Source organism: Prionailurus bengalensis, chromosome A2, assembly GCF_016509475.1.
Source record: "Prionailurus bengalensis isolate Pbe53 chromosome A2, Fcat_Pben_1.1_paternal_pri, whole genome shotgun sequence".
Lineage (NCBI taxonomy): Eukaryota > Metazoa > Chordata > Mammalia > Carnivora > Felidae > Prionailurus > Prionailurus bengalensis.
Window position 1 is genome coordinate 95860463 of NC_057348.1, and position 19906 is coordinate 95880368.

At 38.4% G+C, this 19906-nt stretch overlaps 1 protein-coding gene across 3 annotated transcripts; it reads right to left on the reverse strand.

Annotated features, from left to right (window-relative positions):
* Positions 1–447: 447 nt before the first annotated feature.
* On the reverse strand, positions 448–19675 carry SAMD9L (sterile alpha motif domain containing 9 like). Of its 3 annotated transcripts, XM_043588859.1 has the most exons (4): positions 19456–19675; positions 15962–16159; positions 10689–10793; positions 448–5544 (listed from the first exon to the last, which is right to left on the reverse strand). In XM_043588859.1, exon 4 carries the CDS (start codon positions 5522–5524, stop codon positions 752–754), a length of 4773 nt encoding a protein of 1590 aa, XP_043444794.1. In that variant the 5' UTR covers positions 5525–5544; positions 10689–10793; positions 15962–16159; positions 19456–19675; the 3' UTR covers positions 448–751. The 3 variants fall into 3 exon arrangements, 2 of the variants coding, with proteins under 2 accessions (XP_043444794.1, XP_043444795.1); XM_043588860.1 differs by lacking the exon at positions 15962–16159 and having other exon boundaries at positions 19456–19659; XR_006298493.1 differs by lacking the exon at positions 448–5544 and having other exon boundaries at positions 10688–10793.
* Positions 19676–19906: the final 231 nt, after the last annotated feature.

Sequence of the window (19906 nt, forward strand, 5' to 3'; positions counted from 1 at the left end):
CAAAAGAGAAAAGAGGGCAGTGAATGGAAAAAAGAAGCCAAGGGAGATGGGCTCTAAAGAACAGGTGGAGATAAGACTATGTTGACAGGAAGCAAGAATGGCCATAGAAACAGATTTATCTGTAAATGGGAGCAAGGGGGCAAAGGGAGTTCAAGCTTGTGACTACTTTGTTTTCTGTTTTCCCCCTCCTGAAGCAAGAAGGTGGGAGAAGGGCAAGGGGTACAAGGAAGTGTGTATTTATATAGATAGGTAGAGGGGTAGGTAGAAAAGAGAACAAAATATTTACCTTCTATACATTTTTATTGATACCAAGATGAGGTAGGTGGCACTCTGGTGTGGATCTCTGGGTCTGATTTCCAAACACAGGAGGGGCTTTTCCTTTCATATTCATCTTATTTAAGTCTCTGCTTTCACAGTGAATAAATAATTCACAATTCAGAATATTCATAAGAGTGATAGAATTAAAAAAGATTTTATTGATCTATAGCCAGCTCTAATGTGACCAGTGAATACCAACAGAATATAAGTCTGAAAATGCATATTTAAAACAATGAACAGTCAACTCTGCTGTGTACCAAACTCTGTGTAGACACACTTCATGCCCTCAAAAATTATAATTCATTCAGGGAGACAAACGCAGAATCTGTGATTGCAGATAAGCCAATAATGTTATTAAAATGCCATGGGATTAGAGAGAGGGAATAAAATCACACAGAGAGATGAATAAACATATTTGAGTTAATATGTCTTCTTAAATTACTTCTATGTCATATGCTAGAGGGCCTTCCATGGAAAATCCTAGGTAGAAGGACACTCTTTCTATGTTTCCACCACTTCTGAGTGGACCTGAATAAACAGGTGTTACTGGTATTTTAATTTTTTTCTCTGTTCCATATTCCATAGAGATTAGCTTGCCTTCAGCCTGACCAGTTAGACGACACAGGAGGTCTTTGACTTCTTTTTTTTTCCAAACATCACCACTCTGCCCGAGAGAATTTATATTTTGTGCTTTATTGAAGTATTGCTCTATCTCAGCCTTGTGAACAAGACTGTGGAGACCCTTCTTCTTCCCCAGATAAAAGAGCGTGCTTGCCTGCTTGGACCTGCACATGCTCCTGTACTGTCTCTTGAAGGTTCTGTTTAAGGATGAAACATACTTTTCCATTAGTTTGGAATCTTCATCTAGGTCTTGATTTTCTGGCCAGAACAGAAGGCAGGCCAAGAAATAAGGGTCTGGATATTGATGACTTAGTCCTATGACTTGCAACACTTCTCGGAGCTGTTTTTTCAGTGTGGTAAGCGGTTGAATGGATTTGGAGTGGGGTTTTAGACAATTAAGAATAATGTTGGCTAAAATGAAGTTTAGTTTCTCCTTTGCCAGGTGTTTAGTTGGGTTTTGCTTCAATAGGAAAAAATATTTGTTCACTATATTTTCCATATTGGTTGCAGCGTCTTTGTGATTTGGATTAAGATATTCCAGGAGTCCAGAAAACCTATCTGCTCTCAAAGCTTCTAAACCTTTCCTGCATTTCTCTTCTTGGAGAAACTGACTCTCTTTGCCCTGTAATGGACCGAAATCCGAATGGCAGAAAAGTTCCATGTATTTCCTGAAACAACGAGCGATTTTTTTCCTTAATGAGATTTCTACTATTTCTTTTTGGGTGTTCTTCATTTTCAAAAGAACAATATAATCATCAAGGAAGTCAAAACACCTTTTCAAATCTGATTGTAAATCTTGTAAGTAGGGTGTGAACTTGCTAAGAGCCAAATAATATTCACATTTTGGATTTATGGGAGTAAGTCCCTTTCCTGATAAAAATTCTACCAGAGCTTTTTTAGATAATTCATTTTCTTTGAGGAAATAGGGAGTGAGCTGGAGAATCTGAATAGTGTAAAGACCAACTTCGATTTCACCCAAGAAACCGGCTGTATTGTATGTGTCATATTTTCTTTGCAACTTCTGTGGTGCCCAGGCCTCTGTTTCATAGCCTTTCCTCTCAGTTTGCTCTTGGGATTTTTTGAAAGCTCTTGAGGCATTTTCAGCAGCTTCCAGGAGATATGTTAGATCATTAACAGTAATCAGATCATTAACAGTAATATCCTTGGAGTTCTTCCTTTCATCCCACCACCATTTGATTTGACTTTTGTAGACTTGACCAAGTGTATCTGAGATATAGGAATTTTTAGATGCTCTCTTCTTGGCCTGATTTGCCCAATCCAGAGCAATATTAAAATTCTTTTCTTTAATGTAGAAATATCTTGCTAAGGCCTGACAAATGAATGCATTTTGTGGGAATCGAACACTCCCTGCCACCAAGACCTTTTCAATTTCTTCATTCTTTAAAGCTTCGATTAACGGGGCAAACAAAGTGTCTGTTTCATCTCCATACTCCTTGCGCTGTCTTGTAAGCAGAAGAGTTTGCACATCATGTTGAAATTTTTCTCTTCCTATTCCAGAAACATAGAATAAATTTTCATTTAAGATCTTCAATGCAATTTGACATTTAGTCAAGTTATAGCTTTCTTCTAGTTCTTTCAGACAGAAAATGGCAATCAAAGGATGAATGATGCGCACACCTGTGTATCTCCCAAAATCTGCAACTTCTGTGTTTATTAGAAGTGTAGAATAGGCTCCCATCTTATCCTCTAGGCTTTCAGGTTCCCAGGGTATACTAGTGTATATGATTCCCAAAAATATTTCACACTGTGACACTGAAATTGTAGAATCAGTAACATAAGAATTGAGTAAAGCCAGGAAGGAGATGAGTTGTGCTTCCTTGCTGTCAACATTCTGTCCTTTTAGGATATTCTTGACTACCTTTTCTATGTACATTTCATTAAAATTGCTCTTCATGATCATGAAGGAATAAAAGTTTTCACAGTTCTTGTGTTGCTTTTCAATTTCTTCCAGTTTAGCCTCAAAAGCTCTTTGTTCCTTAGGAGAAAGTTGGTAGGTTAGTGCAACACTGTCTGCTAATTTTGCAGTCTCATCAGGATTCTGGGATCTCATGCAGTTGAGGATAATTACCAGTGTTTTTTCATATCTCAAGCCCTTCTCTGCTAAAATGGAATCGATGGCATTCTGTAGGACATAAACATTTTCCTGGTCTTCAAAATCATCCACAAGGAGAAGTACAGGAAAGTAGTCTTCATGGCTGGTTGCCTTATAGGTAATCAGTTTGGTCACTTGTTCTACAATTTCTGCAAAATCAGTTGTTTTGTTTTTTAACACAGCACATCTAAAGTTTTTCTTTAGGTCCCAGAGGACATTCATAGCTAATGTAGTACCCCCACAGCCTGGATGATGATAAAGATTGATAATTTTTGCAAATACTGGTTTAGGAGAGTCTGCCCAGCACTGTATCAGATCTTTAAGCTTTTCATAACTATCTCTTTTGACAAAAGCTGAAGAATAGTTTTCAGAAGAAAAATAGAAGTTCCACCAGGATACTTTGCCACCTCGATAAAAGTGTTCCTCTTTTGATGTCTTAAATTCTTGGAATTTAGATTTATCTTTCTCTATGTCTGTGTCTTTACACTCATTTTCACAGAGGATTTCCAGTGCAGTCAAGATATCCTCTTCCTTTTTCTCCAAGATAACGGAAGAAAATCCATGGGAAGGCAAAAATCTTCTTGATGACTGAGTCACTGGTTTTAGTTTAAGAATAGTACTGTTTATCAGTTCTAAATTTAAAGTGGAAATACTGTGGTTTGTTAATTCATCTGCCATTGTCAGTCTTGTTTGTAGCAGATCTTTCCATCGTTGATAAATCTGTGAGTTTACACAGATACACAATATATTTTCCATTCCTCTGAGAGCTTGATAGAAAGCACAGAAAGTTTCAATGAGGGGATCTCCTGGGCTTTCCACTGGAGAGAGTAATAGAAACACTACCAAAAATTTCCCTCTTGTCATTATATTTTCATCTGTGAGAAATAAAATCAACTTTCTGACTTCAGAAGCTCTTTCTCTATGCCATAAGTGTGGTTCTAGAGGCTTATGGCTCTCATTTTTCAAGTCTGATCTGCCATTGCAGAAGATCCAGCTGGGCTGCTGGTAAAGATTTAAACTAGAAATTTTCTCCCTTATGTTATTTGTCTTTTCTTCAAACTGATTTGGAAAGTGAAGATTTGCTACTCGGCTTTTTTTGTAAACTTTGGCCACCCCCTTGCTCACAGATTCAGGATCAAACTCCAACACAGCAAACCACTTCATTTCCTTTAGAAAATCTAAGTTATTTGTTTGGTTTGGATGGCATTTATTTGTTACAAGAATGTACCAGCTGTAATATGAATTATCCAGTGAGTCTCGGTTGCCTATGAGAAGTTTGATAAGCTTTTGTCCTTCACTCTCCTTCTTATTTGCCTTCACCTCATATTCTTCTTCAGCCTCTTTTCTAGATGCTGCTAGTGACTTTAAATTTTGTAAAAATGCTTTGTAAGCTATATCCCGTTGCTTAACATTGGCCAGGATATCCTTAGAGCTGGCCCCATCTCTCACAAACAGTGAAAGATCTTGGTTTGGTTTCCATGTTTCATTTTTACAGTTTTGCATCCTAATTAAGAAATACTTTTCTTCACACACAGAGTGTTTTGGAATAACATCTACTTCTATGACAAATCTGTCAGATGGTGTATTGTTCTGCAGTAGAACTTCCACAAATCTTGGTTCCCGAATGCACTTCTTGGCTTCATTGACCTCATCTTCAAAGTATTGTCTGATCGTTATATTGAAGTGGTCAATGAAGGCATCTTTACTGGTGACTTTCACACCAACAATTTGTCCATGGGGTTTGTTCTTAACTCCAAAATGGATGGTGCCATTGGTGCGTGAATTAATACAAGCTGCTGCAAATCGGAAGACTTCATTGCTAAATTTCATCTTAATGTCCTTTTCTGTGGCTGCTTCTGTATTTGTGAGGGCTTTGAACTCATGTATTGGGTCTATGAGATTGAGTGGGCCAGTTTCAGGTTGTAGAATACTATGTTCTATGTAACGTTGGCTGTTATGGAACTGATCAAAAGGATATGGCATACAAGTCAACTGTTCAGTTTCTAGCTTATCCTGATTTTGGTCTTCAGTGGTTGTTCCTCCATTTAATGCATCTTCTTTCGAAAGAATTGATTTTTGTTTTTTGGTATCTCTGATCTCTCTGAGATCATGATTAAAATTGGGTAACTCTGATTTTTCATCTTCCTTTTTTGTCTGTTGTGGCTTTTTTGGGTGTTCTTGTAGGGATGGTTTTGTATGATCTAATTGTCCAGAATCCTGATTGTTACTTTCAGGGTACCTATTATTCAATCTGTTATATGTACGTTTTATCAAAAGTGCTGGACCCCGTGGTAGCCCCATTTCTCTAAGGTCCATCTCAGTTAATTCCTGTAGGACTAATCCAGTTACTTCTTCATCGATCAGAATCTGCCCATATTTCTCATCAATCTTAAGGTCTTTGGTTACCCATTGTTTCACATGCTCTTTGGTCCAGTTGTTGGTCACTTTGGGTAGCTCTACTTTTTCACTCATTTCGAGCTTGCAGTTTTTTCCTTGGAAAAAGTAATACGATAAGCATTTTAGTATTATGCTTAACGATTGAAATTACATAGTCAATTATGTACATAATTTTACACAAACAACATATATAAAATATTGTTCAAGAATGACTCTTAAAATTAGTCGATACTGGGGCGCCTGGGTGGCTCAGTCAGTTCAGCGTCTGACTTCAGCTCAGGTCATGATCTCACAGTCTGTGGGTTCGAGCCCCGTGTCAGGCTCTGTGCTGACAGCTTAGAGCCTGGAGTCTGCTTCCGATCCTGTGCCTCCCTCTCTCTCTGCCCCTCCCCCACTCTCACTTTGTCTCACTCTGTCTCTCAAAAGTAAATAAATGTAAAAAAAAAATTAAAAAAAAAACTAGTCGATACTAATGTTTTGTAGTCCCAATTAGTGCCCTTGTTTCCTAGGTGATTATAATTATTATCATTAAATGAGCAGATGCTTCCAACTAGGGTCACATACACCTTTATCCATATAGTAATTATCCCTTTTAGGTTTAATTTGGTGAAATTTGGGTTTTTGTAACTGTTTTTTGAATTTTTTTTTTAATTTATATTTGACAGAGACAGAGTGTGAGTGGGTGAGGGGTGGAGAGAGAGAAGGGAAGTCACAGAATCTGAAGCAGCCTCCAGGCTTGGAGCTATCAGCACAGAGCCTGACGGGGGGGCCAGAACCCATGAACCACAAGATCATGACCTGAGCTTAAGTTGGAAGCTCACCCGACAGCCACCTAGGTACAACAAGGGTTTTTGTAATTTAAAACCAGAATTTTAAGTAACAAGACATTGATTCCCATAGCTGAATATTGCAAATAAACTTTAAATATAAAACCAGATAAGTGGAGGTGGGTTGGGGAACAGAAAACTCCTTTCTCAACTAGGAAGATGACCATCTTTGTTACATAGCAATGAAGCAATCAGCTACCTCATCACCTACTGTCTTTTGGAACTCAAGCTATTAGGCCACCAAGACAAAAAGAGATGTGGTAGCAAAATGTTAGGGAAGTCAATTTGCTTGGCTAATTCTTGTGGCTCTCAGAGATACCAAAAGAATTAGCTGTATTTCAAACTGGCCTGGCCTGACTGAAATTAGATAAGAAAAATAGTATGAGTTTTTAACTTTGTTAAAACGATTTCAGCCTATGAAGCAACATTTTTCCAGATGTATCTCCTGAGACAAGGGAAACAAAAGCAAAAATAAACTGTTGGGACTCCATCAAAATAAAAAGCTTCTGTACAACAAAGGAAACAATCAATAAAACTAAAAAACAACCTACTGAATGGGAGGAGATATTTGTAAATTACATACCTGATAATGGGTTCATATCCAAAATATAAAGAACTTATATGGGTCATTACAAACAACAACAACAAATAATCCAATTAAAAATGGAGAGAAGACATGAATAGACATTTCGCCAAAGAAGACATACAGATGGCCAACAGACATATAAAAAGATGCTCATCATCACTTATCATCAGGGAACTACAAATAAAAACTGCAATAAGAAAGGAGAGGAAGATGGCAGCAGAGTAGGAGGACCCTAGACTCATTATGACTCATGAACACAAGTAGTTAACTATCAAATCATCCTAAATATCCCAGAAATTGACCCCAAACAGCAGAATATACATTCTTTCAAGTGCTCACAGAACATCCTCTAGAATAGGTCACATATTAGGTCACAAAATAGGCCTCAACAAATACAAAAAGATTGAACTCATACTACATACTTTTTCTGACCATGACACTATGAAACTAGAAGTCAACCACAAGATAAAAATTGGAAAGATCACAAATACATGGCAGTTAAACAACATGCTAGTAAACAATGAATGGGTCAACCAGGAAATCAAAAAAGGAATTAAAAAATACATGGAAACAAATGAAAATGAAATCTCAAACAGTCTTTGGGACGCAGCAAAAGTGGTCCTAAGAGGGAAGTATATACAATACAGGCTTACCTCAAAAGCAAGAAAAATCTCAAATAAACAGCCTAACCTTACACCTAAAGCAGCTAGAAATAGAACAACAACAACAAAAAAGCCTAAAGCTGGCAGAAGGAAGGAAATAATAAAGATTAGAGCAGAAATAAATGATATATAAACTTAAAAAACAATAGAACAGATCAATGAAAGCAGGAGCTGGTTCTTTGAAAAAAAAATAATAAAATTAATAAACCTCTAGCCAGACTTATCAAAAAGAGAAAGGACCCAAATTATTCACCATGATCAAATCGGATTTATTCCTGGGTTGCCAAGTGGTTCAATATTTGCAAATCAATCAATGTGATATGCCACCTTAATAAAATAATGGATAAGAACCATATTATCATTTCAATATATGCAAAACAAGAGTTGACAAGCTACAACATCCATTCATGATAAAAACCTCAACAAAGTAGGTCTAGAGGGAACATACTTCAACACAATAAAGACCACATATGAAAAACCCACAGCTAATATCATCCTCAATGGGGAAAAATTGAGAGCCTTTCCTCTACAGTCAGGAACAAGATGGGGATATCCACTATCACTACTGTTATTTAACATATTACTGGAAGTCCTAGCAACAGGACTTAGACAACACAAAGAAATAAAAGGCATCCAAATCTGTAAGAAAGAAGTAGGACTTTCACTATTTGCATATGACATGATACTCTATACATAAAACCTGAAAGACTTCACCAAAAAAAAATGCTAGAACTGATAAATGAATTCAGTAGAGTTGCAGAATACAAAATCAATGTACAAAAATATGTTGCATTTCTATACAGCAATAATGAAGCCACAAGAAGAGAAAATCAATCCCATTTTTAATTGCACCAAAAACAATAAGATACCTGGGAATAAACCTAACCAAACAGGTGAAAAAAACTCTGAAGAATTTAAAGCACTAATGAAAGAAATTGAAGGTGATGCAAAAAAAAAAAAAAAAAAAAAAAAGGAAAGACATTCCATGCTCATGGACTGGAACAACAAATATTGTTAAAATGTCCATGTAACCCAAAGCAATCTACACATTTAATACAATCCCTATCAAAATACCAACAACATTTTTTCACAGAATTAGAACAAATAATCCTAAAATTTGTATGGAACTGGGGTGCCTGGTGCTCAGTTGGAAAATCTGAAATTTTCAATCTCAGTTGAAAATCCAACTCTTGATATTGGCTCAGGTCATGATCCCTAGGTTGTGGGATTGAGCCCCATGTTGGGCTCCATGCTGAGCATGGAGCCTGCTTGAGATTCATTCTCTCTCTCTGCCCCACTCCCCCAGTTGCATGCTCTTTCTCTCTAAAATTAAAAAAAATTTTTGTGTGTGTGTGGAACCACAAAAGACCTCGAATAGCCAAAGCAACCTTGAAAAAGAAAAAGCAAAGATGGAGGCATAACAATTCTGGACTTCAAGTTATATTAGAAAACTGTAGTAATCAAAACAGTGTGGTACTGGCACAAAAATAGATATGTAGATCAGTGGAATGGAATAGAAAACCCAGAAATAAACCCATAATTATATGGTCAATTAATCTTAAAAAAAACCCAGTAAAGAATATCCAATGGGAAAAAGTCTCTTCAACAAATGGTGTTGGTAAAACTGGACAGCCACATGCAAGAGAATGAAACTGGACCTCTTTTTTGCACCAAGCAAAAATAAATTCAAAATGGATTAAAGACCTAAAGGTGAAACCTGAAACCATAAAAATCCTGGAGGAAAACACATGCAGTAACTTCTTTGACATCGGCCATAGCAACTTCTTTCTATATATGCCTCCTGAGGCAAGGGAAACAAAAGCAAATATAAACTATTGGGACTTCATCAAAATAAAAAGCTTCTGTATGGCAAAGGAAACGATCAACAAAACTAAAAGGCAACATATGGAATGGGAGAAGATATTTGCAAGTGACATCTTATAAAAGGTTAGTATCCAAAATCTATAAAGAGCTATATAGACTCAACACCACAAAAATGAATAATCTAATTAAAATGGGCAGAAGACATGAATAGACATTTTTCCAAAGAAGACGTTCCAGATGGCCAACAGACATATGAAAAGATGCTCAACATCATTGATAATAAGGAGATACAAATCAAAACTGCAATGAGATTTCCCCTCACACCTGTCAGAATGGCTAAAATTAACAACACAAGAAACAATAGGTATTGGTGAGCATGTGGAGACACAGGAACCATCTTGCACTATTGGTGGGAATGCAAATTCGTGCAGCCACTCTGGATTACAGTATGGATGTTTCTCAAAAAGTTAAAAATAGAATTACTCTACAATCCAGCAATTGCACTACTAGGTATTTACTCAAAGAATACAAAAATACTAATTCAAAGGAATATATGTACCTCAATATTTATAGCAGCTTTATCTACAATAGCCAAACTATGGAAACAGCTCAAGTATATATCAAATGATGAATGGATAAAGAAGTGGTAAATATACAATGAAATATTACTCAGCCATAAAAAAAATGAAATCTTTCCATTTGTAACAATGTGGATGGAGCTAGGGAGTATTATGCTAAGCTAAATAAGTCAGTCAGAGAAAGACAAATACCATATGATTTCACTTTGCCTTCAGTCTGCAGGACATACCTAGTCCTGAGCCAATTAGCAGAACTATGAGCTACTGGCACAATGAACATTATAAACATATTTCATATGATTGATTCCATTCACTTTACAGTGTAGATCCAGGAGGTCTTTGAGGTTCCATAAGAATTAGTGCACATATCGCAACCAGAAATAAATATCATTTGTTTATTCACTCGACAAATTTTTATTGAGCACCTGTTAGGCATCATGCTCAAGAAAAATAGTGGTAACCAAAATAGATGTGAAGTTTTTTCATAGTACTTATAATCCAATGGAGCAAATTTAAAAAAGAAAAAAAAAGCCACACACATACATTCAAAACAGTTTATAATAATAAATTGTGATCGTGCTTTGTGTAAGACTCAATAACGGGCAAAGGACTGGGATCTGTGAGGAGGGGAGGAATGTCACTATGAGGAAAGTGGGGACATTGGACAGGTGAAGTTAAAGTGGGGCTTCTGGAGTAGGGTGGGAGGCAGGTAGAGGGAACAAGTCTGGGGGGGCAGAGTGAAGGGAGTAAGGCATAGTCTACCTGGTAGGACTTCCAAAGTCCTATCTCCAGGGTCCAAGGAGATGGGTGTGGTGGTGCTCCACAGTGGGCTGTCTGTGCTCCTGCTCCCAGATCCAGGTACTGGGTCTGCCAAAGAGAATTCCAGAGCAAAGGGAATTACTGACCAGGAGATTACTCCACACACTCCAGAGCCTGGATCCTCCTGCTTCCTCTGCAGAGGTCCTAAGTGTCATTTCAGATAAGCTGAAGGGAGGGGTCCTGCCTTACCTGTTTACAAGCACTATATGTGGAATAGTAGAAGCAGTTATTAGTAAACATAATCCTAATGAAAGATTTTTTGAGGTCACTTCGGAGAAAAGTTTGAAGAAAAAATGACTACTGTATTATTTTTAAATTTTTAAACTTTTATTTTTGAGAGGTGGGGGAGGGAGGAGCAGAGAGAGAGAGAGAGAGAGAGAGGGAGACAGAGGATCTAAAGCGGGCTCTGTGCTGTCAGCAGACAACCTTATGAGGGGCCCAAACTAATGAACCACGAGATCATGACCTGAGCTGAAGTCGACGTTTAACCAAACTTGCTTTTTTATATATTTTAATATATTTTGACCTCCTTTTGTAGGTAGCTGAAGGGAAGAGGCACTCATGCCCTCAGACACTTCCTGTCACAATTTTTGGTGGCTCAAATGATCCTTCAATACACTTTCTCCCTCTTGACTGCCTCTTGTCTAATGATCTTGACCTCCCCCCAACTCCAGTCTTAACAGTCACATCATTGACCTTATGATAACTGTTATGGGTTGAATTATGACCACCTCCCTCAAAAAACCTATGTGTTTGTGATAGGTGAAAGGAAAGGGCGTCACTTATGTCAAGAGGTTTTGAAATGGAGCCATTAAGGAGATGGGCCATATACATGCCCTCACTGGAGGAACCATGAACTTTTAAACCTGGCCCAATCAAAAGTATTGCAAGGACTTAGCCCAAATTTTCTACTTGCTAGGAAGAGGTTTTACTTAGTGATAGCCTTAGCAATAAGTTATATTCAGTCAAGATTAGCTTTCTGCCACCAAAAACAATCAAAAATTCTTTTTTAACATTAAAAAAATTTTTTGTAATGTTTATTTTTGAGAGAGAGAGAGAGAGAAACAGTGTGATTGGGGAGAGGCAGAGAGAGAGGGAGACACAGAATCCGAAGAAGGCTCCGGTCTCTGAGCTGTCAGCACAGAGCCAAACGTGGGGCTTGAACTCAGGAACTACAAGATCATGACCTGGGCTGCAGTTGGATGCTTAACCGACTGAGCCACTCAGGTGCCCCTTTAAAAATTTTTTTAATGTTTATTTGTTTTTGAGAGACAGAGAGAGACAGAGCATGAGTAGGGGAGGGACAAAGAGAGTGGGAGACACAGAATCTGAAGCAGGTACCAGGCTCCAAGCTGTCAGCACAGAGTCTGACACAGGGCTCGAACCCAGAAACTGTAGATCATGATCTGAGCTGAACTCAGACGCTTAACCGACTGAGATCCCCAGTCAAAAATCCTTAGTAAGCAACATTATGAATATGAGCATTCCCTTTTTGCCTTAAAACCCCCTGACTTTTGCTTAGTGGGACACTATGTGGGTTGCTACCTAAATCTGTGTATCCCAAAGTACATATTCTTTGGTCCCAAATAGACACTCTTGCTTAATTATTACCTCCTGACAAGTTTAGGTTGATGTGACAAAGTCCTAGCCCCACTACCTTGGAATGCAGCCCTTTTGGACATAGGGTCATTGCCGATGTTTACAGGAAGCCATTAGAGTGGGCCCTAATTCAGTATAACTGGTATCTTTATAGGAAAGGGAAATTCAGACACAGAGGCACACACACACATGGAGAACACCACGTGCAGAAGAAGGCAGGGATAGGGGTGATCTATGAGCCAAGGAATGCCAGAGATTGCCAGCAAACCACCAGAAGCTAGAAGAAGAGCAAGGAACATATTCCAGTTTACAGCCCTCTGCGGGAAACAATCTCACCAACATCTTGATCTTGAAGACTTCCAGCCTCCAGAACTGTGAGATAATACATTTCTGTGGTTTAAGCCACTCACTTTGTGGTACTTTGTTACAGCAACCCTAGCCAACTAATAGAATCACTAATGGCTACAAGCCTTCCAGCATCTCAGATTCAAATACCTCCCTCCTGCATCTCCTCACTGCTTCTCCCTTGTAACTAGCTTGATTTTCTTTGTTCATTCATTGTAATCACTTGCTCTGTCCTCCCTCCTCTTGTACTCTGTCTGTGTCAACTCGGTGGAACATGGCTGGACATGACCCTCCATAACCTGCCTGGTCTCACTTTACAGTCATGACCACTGTCCTCCAGCAGACTGTTAAAATGCTCTGAGCTACCATCCTGTTTCCCTGCTATATTCACTCTCTCACTGTCTTAAATGGCTATTTCACACATTCACACAAATCTCCAACACCTCCTCGCCATTGTCACTTTCTGCTATAACCCTGCTTCCTATTGCAACTAGGAAACTGAAACAATCAGAAGAGAGCTTCCTTGAGCTCCTAAAACCACATCTACCACTGTACTGCTTCTTGAGTTCTCTTCTGTTACTAAGTCCATACATTCTATTTTAGTTTCTGTTCTTTGAACAGACTGTCTATAACTCCCTGCTCTAGAGAGGAGACCCACGCATCTCTGGGTATCTCTTCTAGAGATGCTCTTGTCATTCTCCACAGATGTGCTCTGTCCAGGTCTGTGGCAATATCTTCTTTTAGTCAGAGTCCTTTCTCACCTTCTCCTCTGGATACCCCAGATATTACAAGGAAAAGCTCTAGATTTTCTCTTCTGATATAGCCAGTGAGTATACCAATCCCACTAGACTCCAGCACTCTACAAGGAGTGTGTGTCCGTGTATAATGTGGGGATGTGGAAGGGCTGGTCTTTGGGCCACCTGCCAGGGAGACATTTTCTCCTTTATTGTTTGAATTCTGCTGGAAATTACAGGGAGATGGGAGCACTCTCCTCAAATTGGAAGTGCATCTGTCCTCCCCAAATCTGTTTTTAATCTGTACTTTATCTCACAGGTTCCCCACTGTTCAAAGATGAAGACCCTTTATAACAGTAAAAACTTTCTCAGCTGCCCACTACTATGATAAGAGCTGAGACGATTCATAATGATTTGAAGTTACTATATATTTGGTAATGCTTTCACATAAATTTTGCACTCTGTCAATTATACAAGCATCTTATATAGACTATGATCCATATTTGGATCATTTATTTAATTCAAGATGGCCATGATTTGGGCAAAATGCTTTAATAATGCTTTGGTATAACTCTTTGGCTCAGTGTATTATTCAACCTTGTTTTGGGTGATGATTCCTTAACATTTATTTAGAACTTTGACATATTTAACTGTTCTGAGGCTGACAAAATCATTTCATGAACATTATCTGATTAGATTCATGTTCTGGAGTGTTGGCATATTTTTTAAATATGAGGGACCTTTATGTATAACAAGAAGTTACATAGTATAAATAAAGGGGAGGGGTTGTGATCAGGAAAACAATGTCATTATTAATTATGTCTCCTCTCAGCCAACCTGTTTTCATTGTATAGGAGCATGGGACAGAACCAGTGCTGTCTTGGTTGTTGTTTGCTTTTGTTCTGCTTCTTCAAAAGAAAAGCATGTAAAAACTTAAGGTCTGAAATGGATAAAGGTGTTGTTCTGCTTGGAACTGGGGAGAAGACCTCTACCTTATCTCCTTTATTATGTTATGGGAAATTTTTGAACCCCAGAGTTCTCCTTATGAGTACTCAATTCAGGACCCCTTCCTTCCTTCCTTCTTTTCTTTCTTTCTTTCCTTCCTTTCTTCCTTCCTTCCTTCCTTCTTCCTTCCTTCCTTCTTCCTTCCTTCCTTCCTTCCTTCCTTCCTTCCTTCCTTCCTTTCTTTCTTTTTCTTTCTTTCTTTCTTTCTTTCTTTCTTTCTTTCTTTCTTTCTTTCTTTCTTTCTTTCTTTCTTTCTTTCTTCTAGAGAGAGGGAGAGAGAGAAAGGAAGGAGAGAATCCCAAGCAGGCTCTGCACCATCAGCAGAGAGCCTGACACGGGGCTTGATCTCACAAACTGTGAGACATGACCAGAACTGAATGAAATCAAGAGTTAGACACTTAACCAACTGAGCCAACCAGGCGCCCTTAGGACCCATTTCTTAAGGACTTTTATTTTCTCGCTTTGGGGTTGATCAGGAAGGATCAAACCAAACAGCTTTTAGGGCAAGCAGTGGTGCCCACCCCTGCCTCCAGGAAGCTGGGTCTCAGCAGCCCACAAGTATCTTTGCCTCTTGTAAAGAATGCTCACAATTGGAGATCAGCAAGCCTACTGTTCTTCAGAAATGAAACTGCCAAGCAAGTTGGTTATATTTTCTGGAAGTGCACGTTAAAATGATGTATTTCCTCCCATAGTCTTTGTACAAGCTAGTTGTAAAGGAAAGTCTTAAATAAAATGATTAGAGGTGCCTGGATGGTTCAGTCAGAAGAACATACAACTCTCGATCTTGGGTTTATGAGTTCAAGCCCCATTTTGGGTGTAGAGATTACATAAATAAATAAATGTTTTAAAAAATAAAATAATTAGACTTCGGTGGGTCTAATCTTTAACTTTGATATCATCTTGAGTTATACAGGACAGGGTTTGACATAGCTGCACATGGCTATAATTTTCTACACAGGTTGCTATGCTTCAATTCCTGATCCTCTGATCAACATTTTACTTAGGTCTTTCTAGACTCATCTCTGGAGACTTCCACTTTCAGAAACACTCTGCATCACGGTGGTTGGAAGGTTTCTTTCTTAAAGAATTCTTCAGGGGCACCTGGGTGGCTCAGTCGGTTAAGTGTCCTACTTCGGCTCAGGTCATGATCTCACAGTTTGTGAGTTTGAGCCTCGCGTTGCGCTCTGTGCTGACAGCTCAGAGCCCGGAGCCTGCTTCAGATTCTGTGTCTCCCTCTCTCTTTGTCCCTCCGCTGCTCATGCTCTGTCTCTCTCTGTCTCTCAAAAATAAGTAAGTGTTAAAATTTTTTTTTTAAGAATTCTGCAGCCAGTGCAAGTTACATCTAGCGACATATACATGTTACAAACAGGAATATTTCTCATTCCTTTAAAATTGTTTCATTAGAAATAGCTCATGTGCACTTGAAAATATATTCATTTTCAAAGTTCTACTCTATGTTTTAGACTTAGTTTTTAAAGACAGCTTTTTAAAGAAATTTGATGAAACAGGTATCTTTAATGATTAGAAACTCACCGAGACTTTTCTGAAAACTTCCTTTTTATATCAGCAACTTGAAATAACTCTTTGTGAGGTTCTTTGATCTCAAGCTATTAGATTAGTTGTCTTTTCTTGAAAATTTGCAAGAGTCATGTCCTGGAAAGCATCTGTGAGGAAATACAGATGTAGGCAGAACAGATCTGGTCCTTTTCCAGTTTGCCTTTTGTTGAGAATCTGTTACATCAAAAAACAAAATGATATCACAGAAAATTAAAATGGAATTGATTGGATTGTTGCTTAGGAACTCTATGAGACAGATTTTCCCCCTAACTTCCTATTGTGAAAAGTCAAACATATACAAGATTTGAAAGAATAATGAAAAGAACATCCTCCACCAAGATGGCATCACCCCTGTATTTAAATACTTTTAGTAAATTAAACAAACATCCAAAAATTTGTTGCAGGCATTCTCTTCCCCTTCTGCCACATTCCACATTCAATGTGGTACAAATCCTGTAGGTTGTCTCTCTAAAACACATCTGGCATCTCCACCACTACCAACCCGTCCAAGCCCCCACCTCTCTCCTGGATGTCAGGAGATGTCACTTGTTTCACCCTTGCTTTTATTGATCCTGCTGGAGACTTCTCAAAATAGCAGCCAGAGTGACCCTGTTCAAATGTAAATCACATGCTAATATTCTGTTCAGTCCCTCCAGTGGCTTACCATTTGACTCAGAGTGAAAGCTGAGCCCTTTATTATAAACTATAAGGCCTCACATGACCTGGCACCCTGTTACCCTTCTGATATTAAATCTTATTTTCATTTCCCTTTCTAAAGCTGGTCCAGCCCCTTCTTGTTTCTTGCAGGAAGAACCTACTTCTGCTTCTGGCATTGTCCTTGCTTCCTCTCTGTGGGATGCCCTCAGATACCTGCAGGGCTCACTCCTTCCCTTTGCTTACATCTTTCATCACATGTCACCTTCTTACTGAGGCATGGGTGGCCAGCCTGCTGAAAACTTTATTCCATCTCCACTATTTCCTGTTCTTCTCTGTTATTTTTTTCCCTTAAATATATATACTTAGGATTTATCACAATAAAGTATTCCACATACTCCTACCTATTTATCTTGTTTCTTTTTCTGTCCCACCCATTATTTCTGTGTACTTCATGAGGATCAGGAGTTTTTACATGTATTTACTATTTTACAGTGCTTAGCACAGAGTAGCTTTTAACAAAAAATTTGTTGAATGAATAACATTTTCTCAGAGTAGTTTAAAGTAATAAATTTTTGACAACTCTTGAATTAGCTATGTCTGTGGGTCAAAGGACCAAATGACTGCTCATTTCACTAGGGCAGTTCTTTCACTTGGCTTGAATCTCACACAGAAATCTAGACATTCTTACTGGGCTGTTCGTTAGGGCCAGAACTAGTTCTAGCTTCAATCACCTGGTCACAAAGAAGGAAAAGGAAATTTTGTCAAAAGGAAAGGAAAGTTAATAAGTATGTTTTCTCCTTCAGTCCTTCTAGGTACCCTAGTTTCATAATATCCTGTATCATTTCTGCTGTGTCACTCACAGTTTCCAAATAAGGTCATTTCTCATACTGGACTAGGTGTTTCTCTCTCTCTCTCTCTCTCTCTCTCTCTCTCTCTCTCTCTCTCTCTCTTTCTTCCGGGTCCTCAGTGTCAGAGCCTCAGCACCTCTGCTGTTCTCATCTGCTGCCTCTGCTCTGGAAAGCTGATCTCCTCGTGAGGGACTTACCCCCTTCCCACAGACACACCCTGCTCAGATCTGCTGCAAAACTTCTCTTAGCCAGAGTTCTCTTTCAGTAATTTAACCGTCCACCCTGTCTCTGGATATCCCAAAGACTGAGAGGACAGACTCAAGGTTTCTCTTTTGTTTTAGCCAGTGATTATAGCAATTCCACCAAGGCCCAACATTCTAAAGTTTGTTATTTTTTAAATTTTTCGTAATCTCTACACGCAATGTGGGGCTTGAACTCACGACCCCAAGATCAAGAGTCACATGTTCTTCTGTGAGCCAGCCAGACACCCCTTTTAATTTTTTTAACTTTATTTAAACAATATTTTTTAAGGCCCAACATTTTAGGAATGAGGCAGCACATCAGAAATTTCCCTCTGCAGTATATCCCTTCTTCTTACAGCTTTTATGCCTCTATACAGCCAGCAACTCACTGTGTGCTGTGTCCAGTGCTGCAAGGGTAACTTTGTGCCACCTAAGAGGTGGCAGCTTTCTCTTCCTTCAGATTCTGCCAGTAGATACCAGGGAGATAGAAACACTGTTCTCAGATAAGGTCACAGACATTTATTCCCCAAATCTGGAGTCTTTCCTTTTGTTATATGGAAAAATTGGCAATACCTTGTCTTAATATGATACACTAAACTCTTTACTAATATCTTGGACCTATTATAATGTCAAAAGGTTCTCAACCTCCCTCTCCTCTCATGACAGCAGTTGTGAACATATAATGATTTGAACTTACTATATTCAATAATGCTTTTAAAATAGTTTGTACCTTATCAGTTATAAGAGCATCTGCATATATATTGTTGGAGCTAAGCAAAGATCAAAATGACTGGTGTGGACAAATTTTGAGATTGACTTGACATAACTCTGGCTTCCTGGGGGCCCTCATCTTCCTGTTTTGAAACAATTGTGAACACAAATCTTATCAGTAATACCATTAATTATTAGCAAAGGAGCTACAGGATGCCATCCTCCAGCAACTGCTCCAGTTTTCTCTCTTTAGGTGTTGAACAAGAAATGCCAAATCATCAGAGTGCATAGGGTCAAGCACTGGTGCCCACCCACCCTCATCTCAAGGGCGTCCTCAGAGCATCCCAGATATCTATGCCCCAAGCAGTCCTGTTCGGTAGGACTCAGAGCTGATCATCAGGGAGAGGCTCTGCAGGATTCTGATGCTAGTCTGGGAGAGCTACACATCTCCCCCTGCTGGTCTGAAGAAACGAAACCATACACAACACAAGTTAAGTTTCATTTCCTGGTTAAGTTTCCATTTTCAGTTTTTAACTAGATTGCTGTAAAAAAAAAAATGAATGTGAAGGGACTTCTTACAAAGAGAAATAGTCTTTGGAGAGTGTTATCTTTGATTAAATGTAAAGCTTCTAATAACATCTTAAGTAAGGAAGACAGAATTTTACAGTTTCACATGACCACAGGTTCCTTTACAATCTTTAACGTTTACATTCCTGAACTTTGCATTGTTTTTCTGTTGTCTTTCCTACTACCCTGTGGGACCATAAGGTTCTCACCACTACAAGTACACTTAACGGTACATTTCTTTCTAGAAGAGCATTCACAAAGTTAGCCTCAGTTAAATATGTTGCTACATATTTAATCTATTGATATTTCTAATTACTTTCAACATTTTTACAAGCAATCATTTATGTATAAACACAAGTATTTATATAAAAAGTACAGCTGGGATTTTAAAAAATAGCCACACCATCGGCAGAAAATTTAAAGGTTTACTGATTCTGTAACTTACCAGGATTTTCCTGAAAACTTCTTTTTATATTGAAAAGTTGAAGCTGTTGATTTCAACCTTTGTTTTCTTAATCCTTTCCTAGTGGGCAGGAGAAATAAGATTGTAAGATCCTTTTAGAAATCCAAACAATGAACTTGTGGAGTTCTCTGGTCTCCCAATAAGCCGACTCCTCTGACCCTGTGTGAGATCAGCAGTGAAGAAGCAGAATGAGGAAGTTAGAAATGCAGTCAGTTTCAGTTTTGCTCAGGAATGGTTTATTTGGACTTGGAAGGATGTAAAATATCAAAGTTAACACCTCATAAAATTATCAAAAAAATTTGAACCATTGCTTAGAAACTATTCATCAGACAGTATTTTAAGTCATAAGAGTTCAGAAATTGTGGTGGTGGGGACCCTATGGAAAAAACATATAAATACAGAAGAAAACATTAAAATCTCAATGTGATTTAAG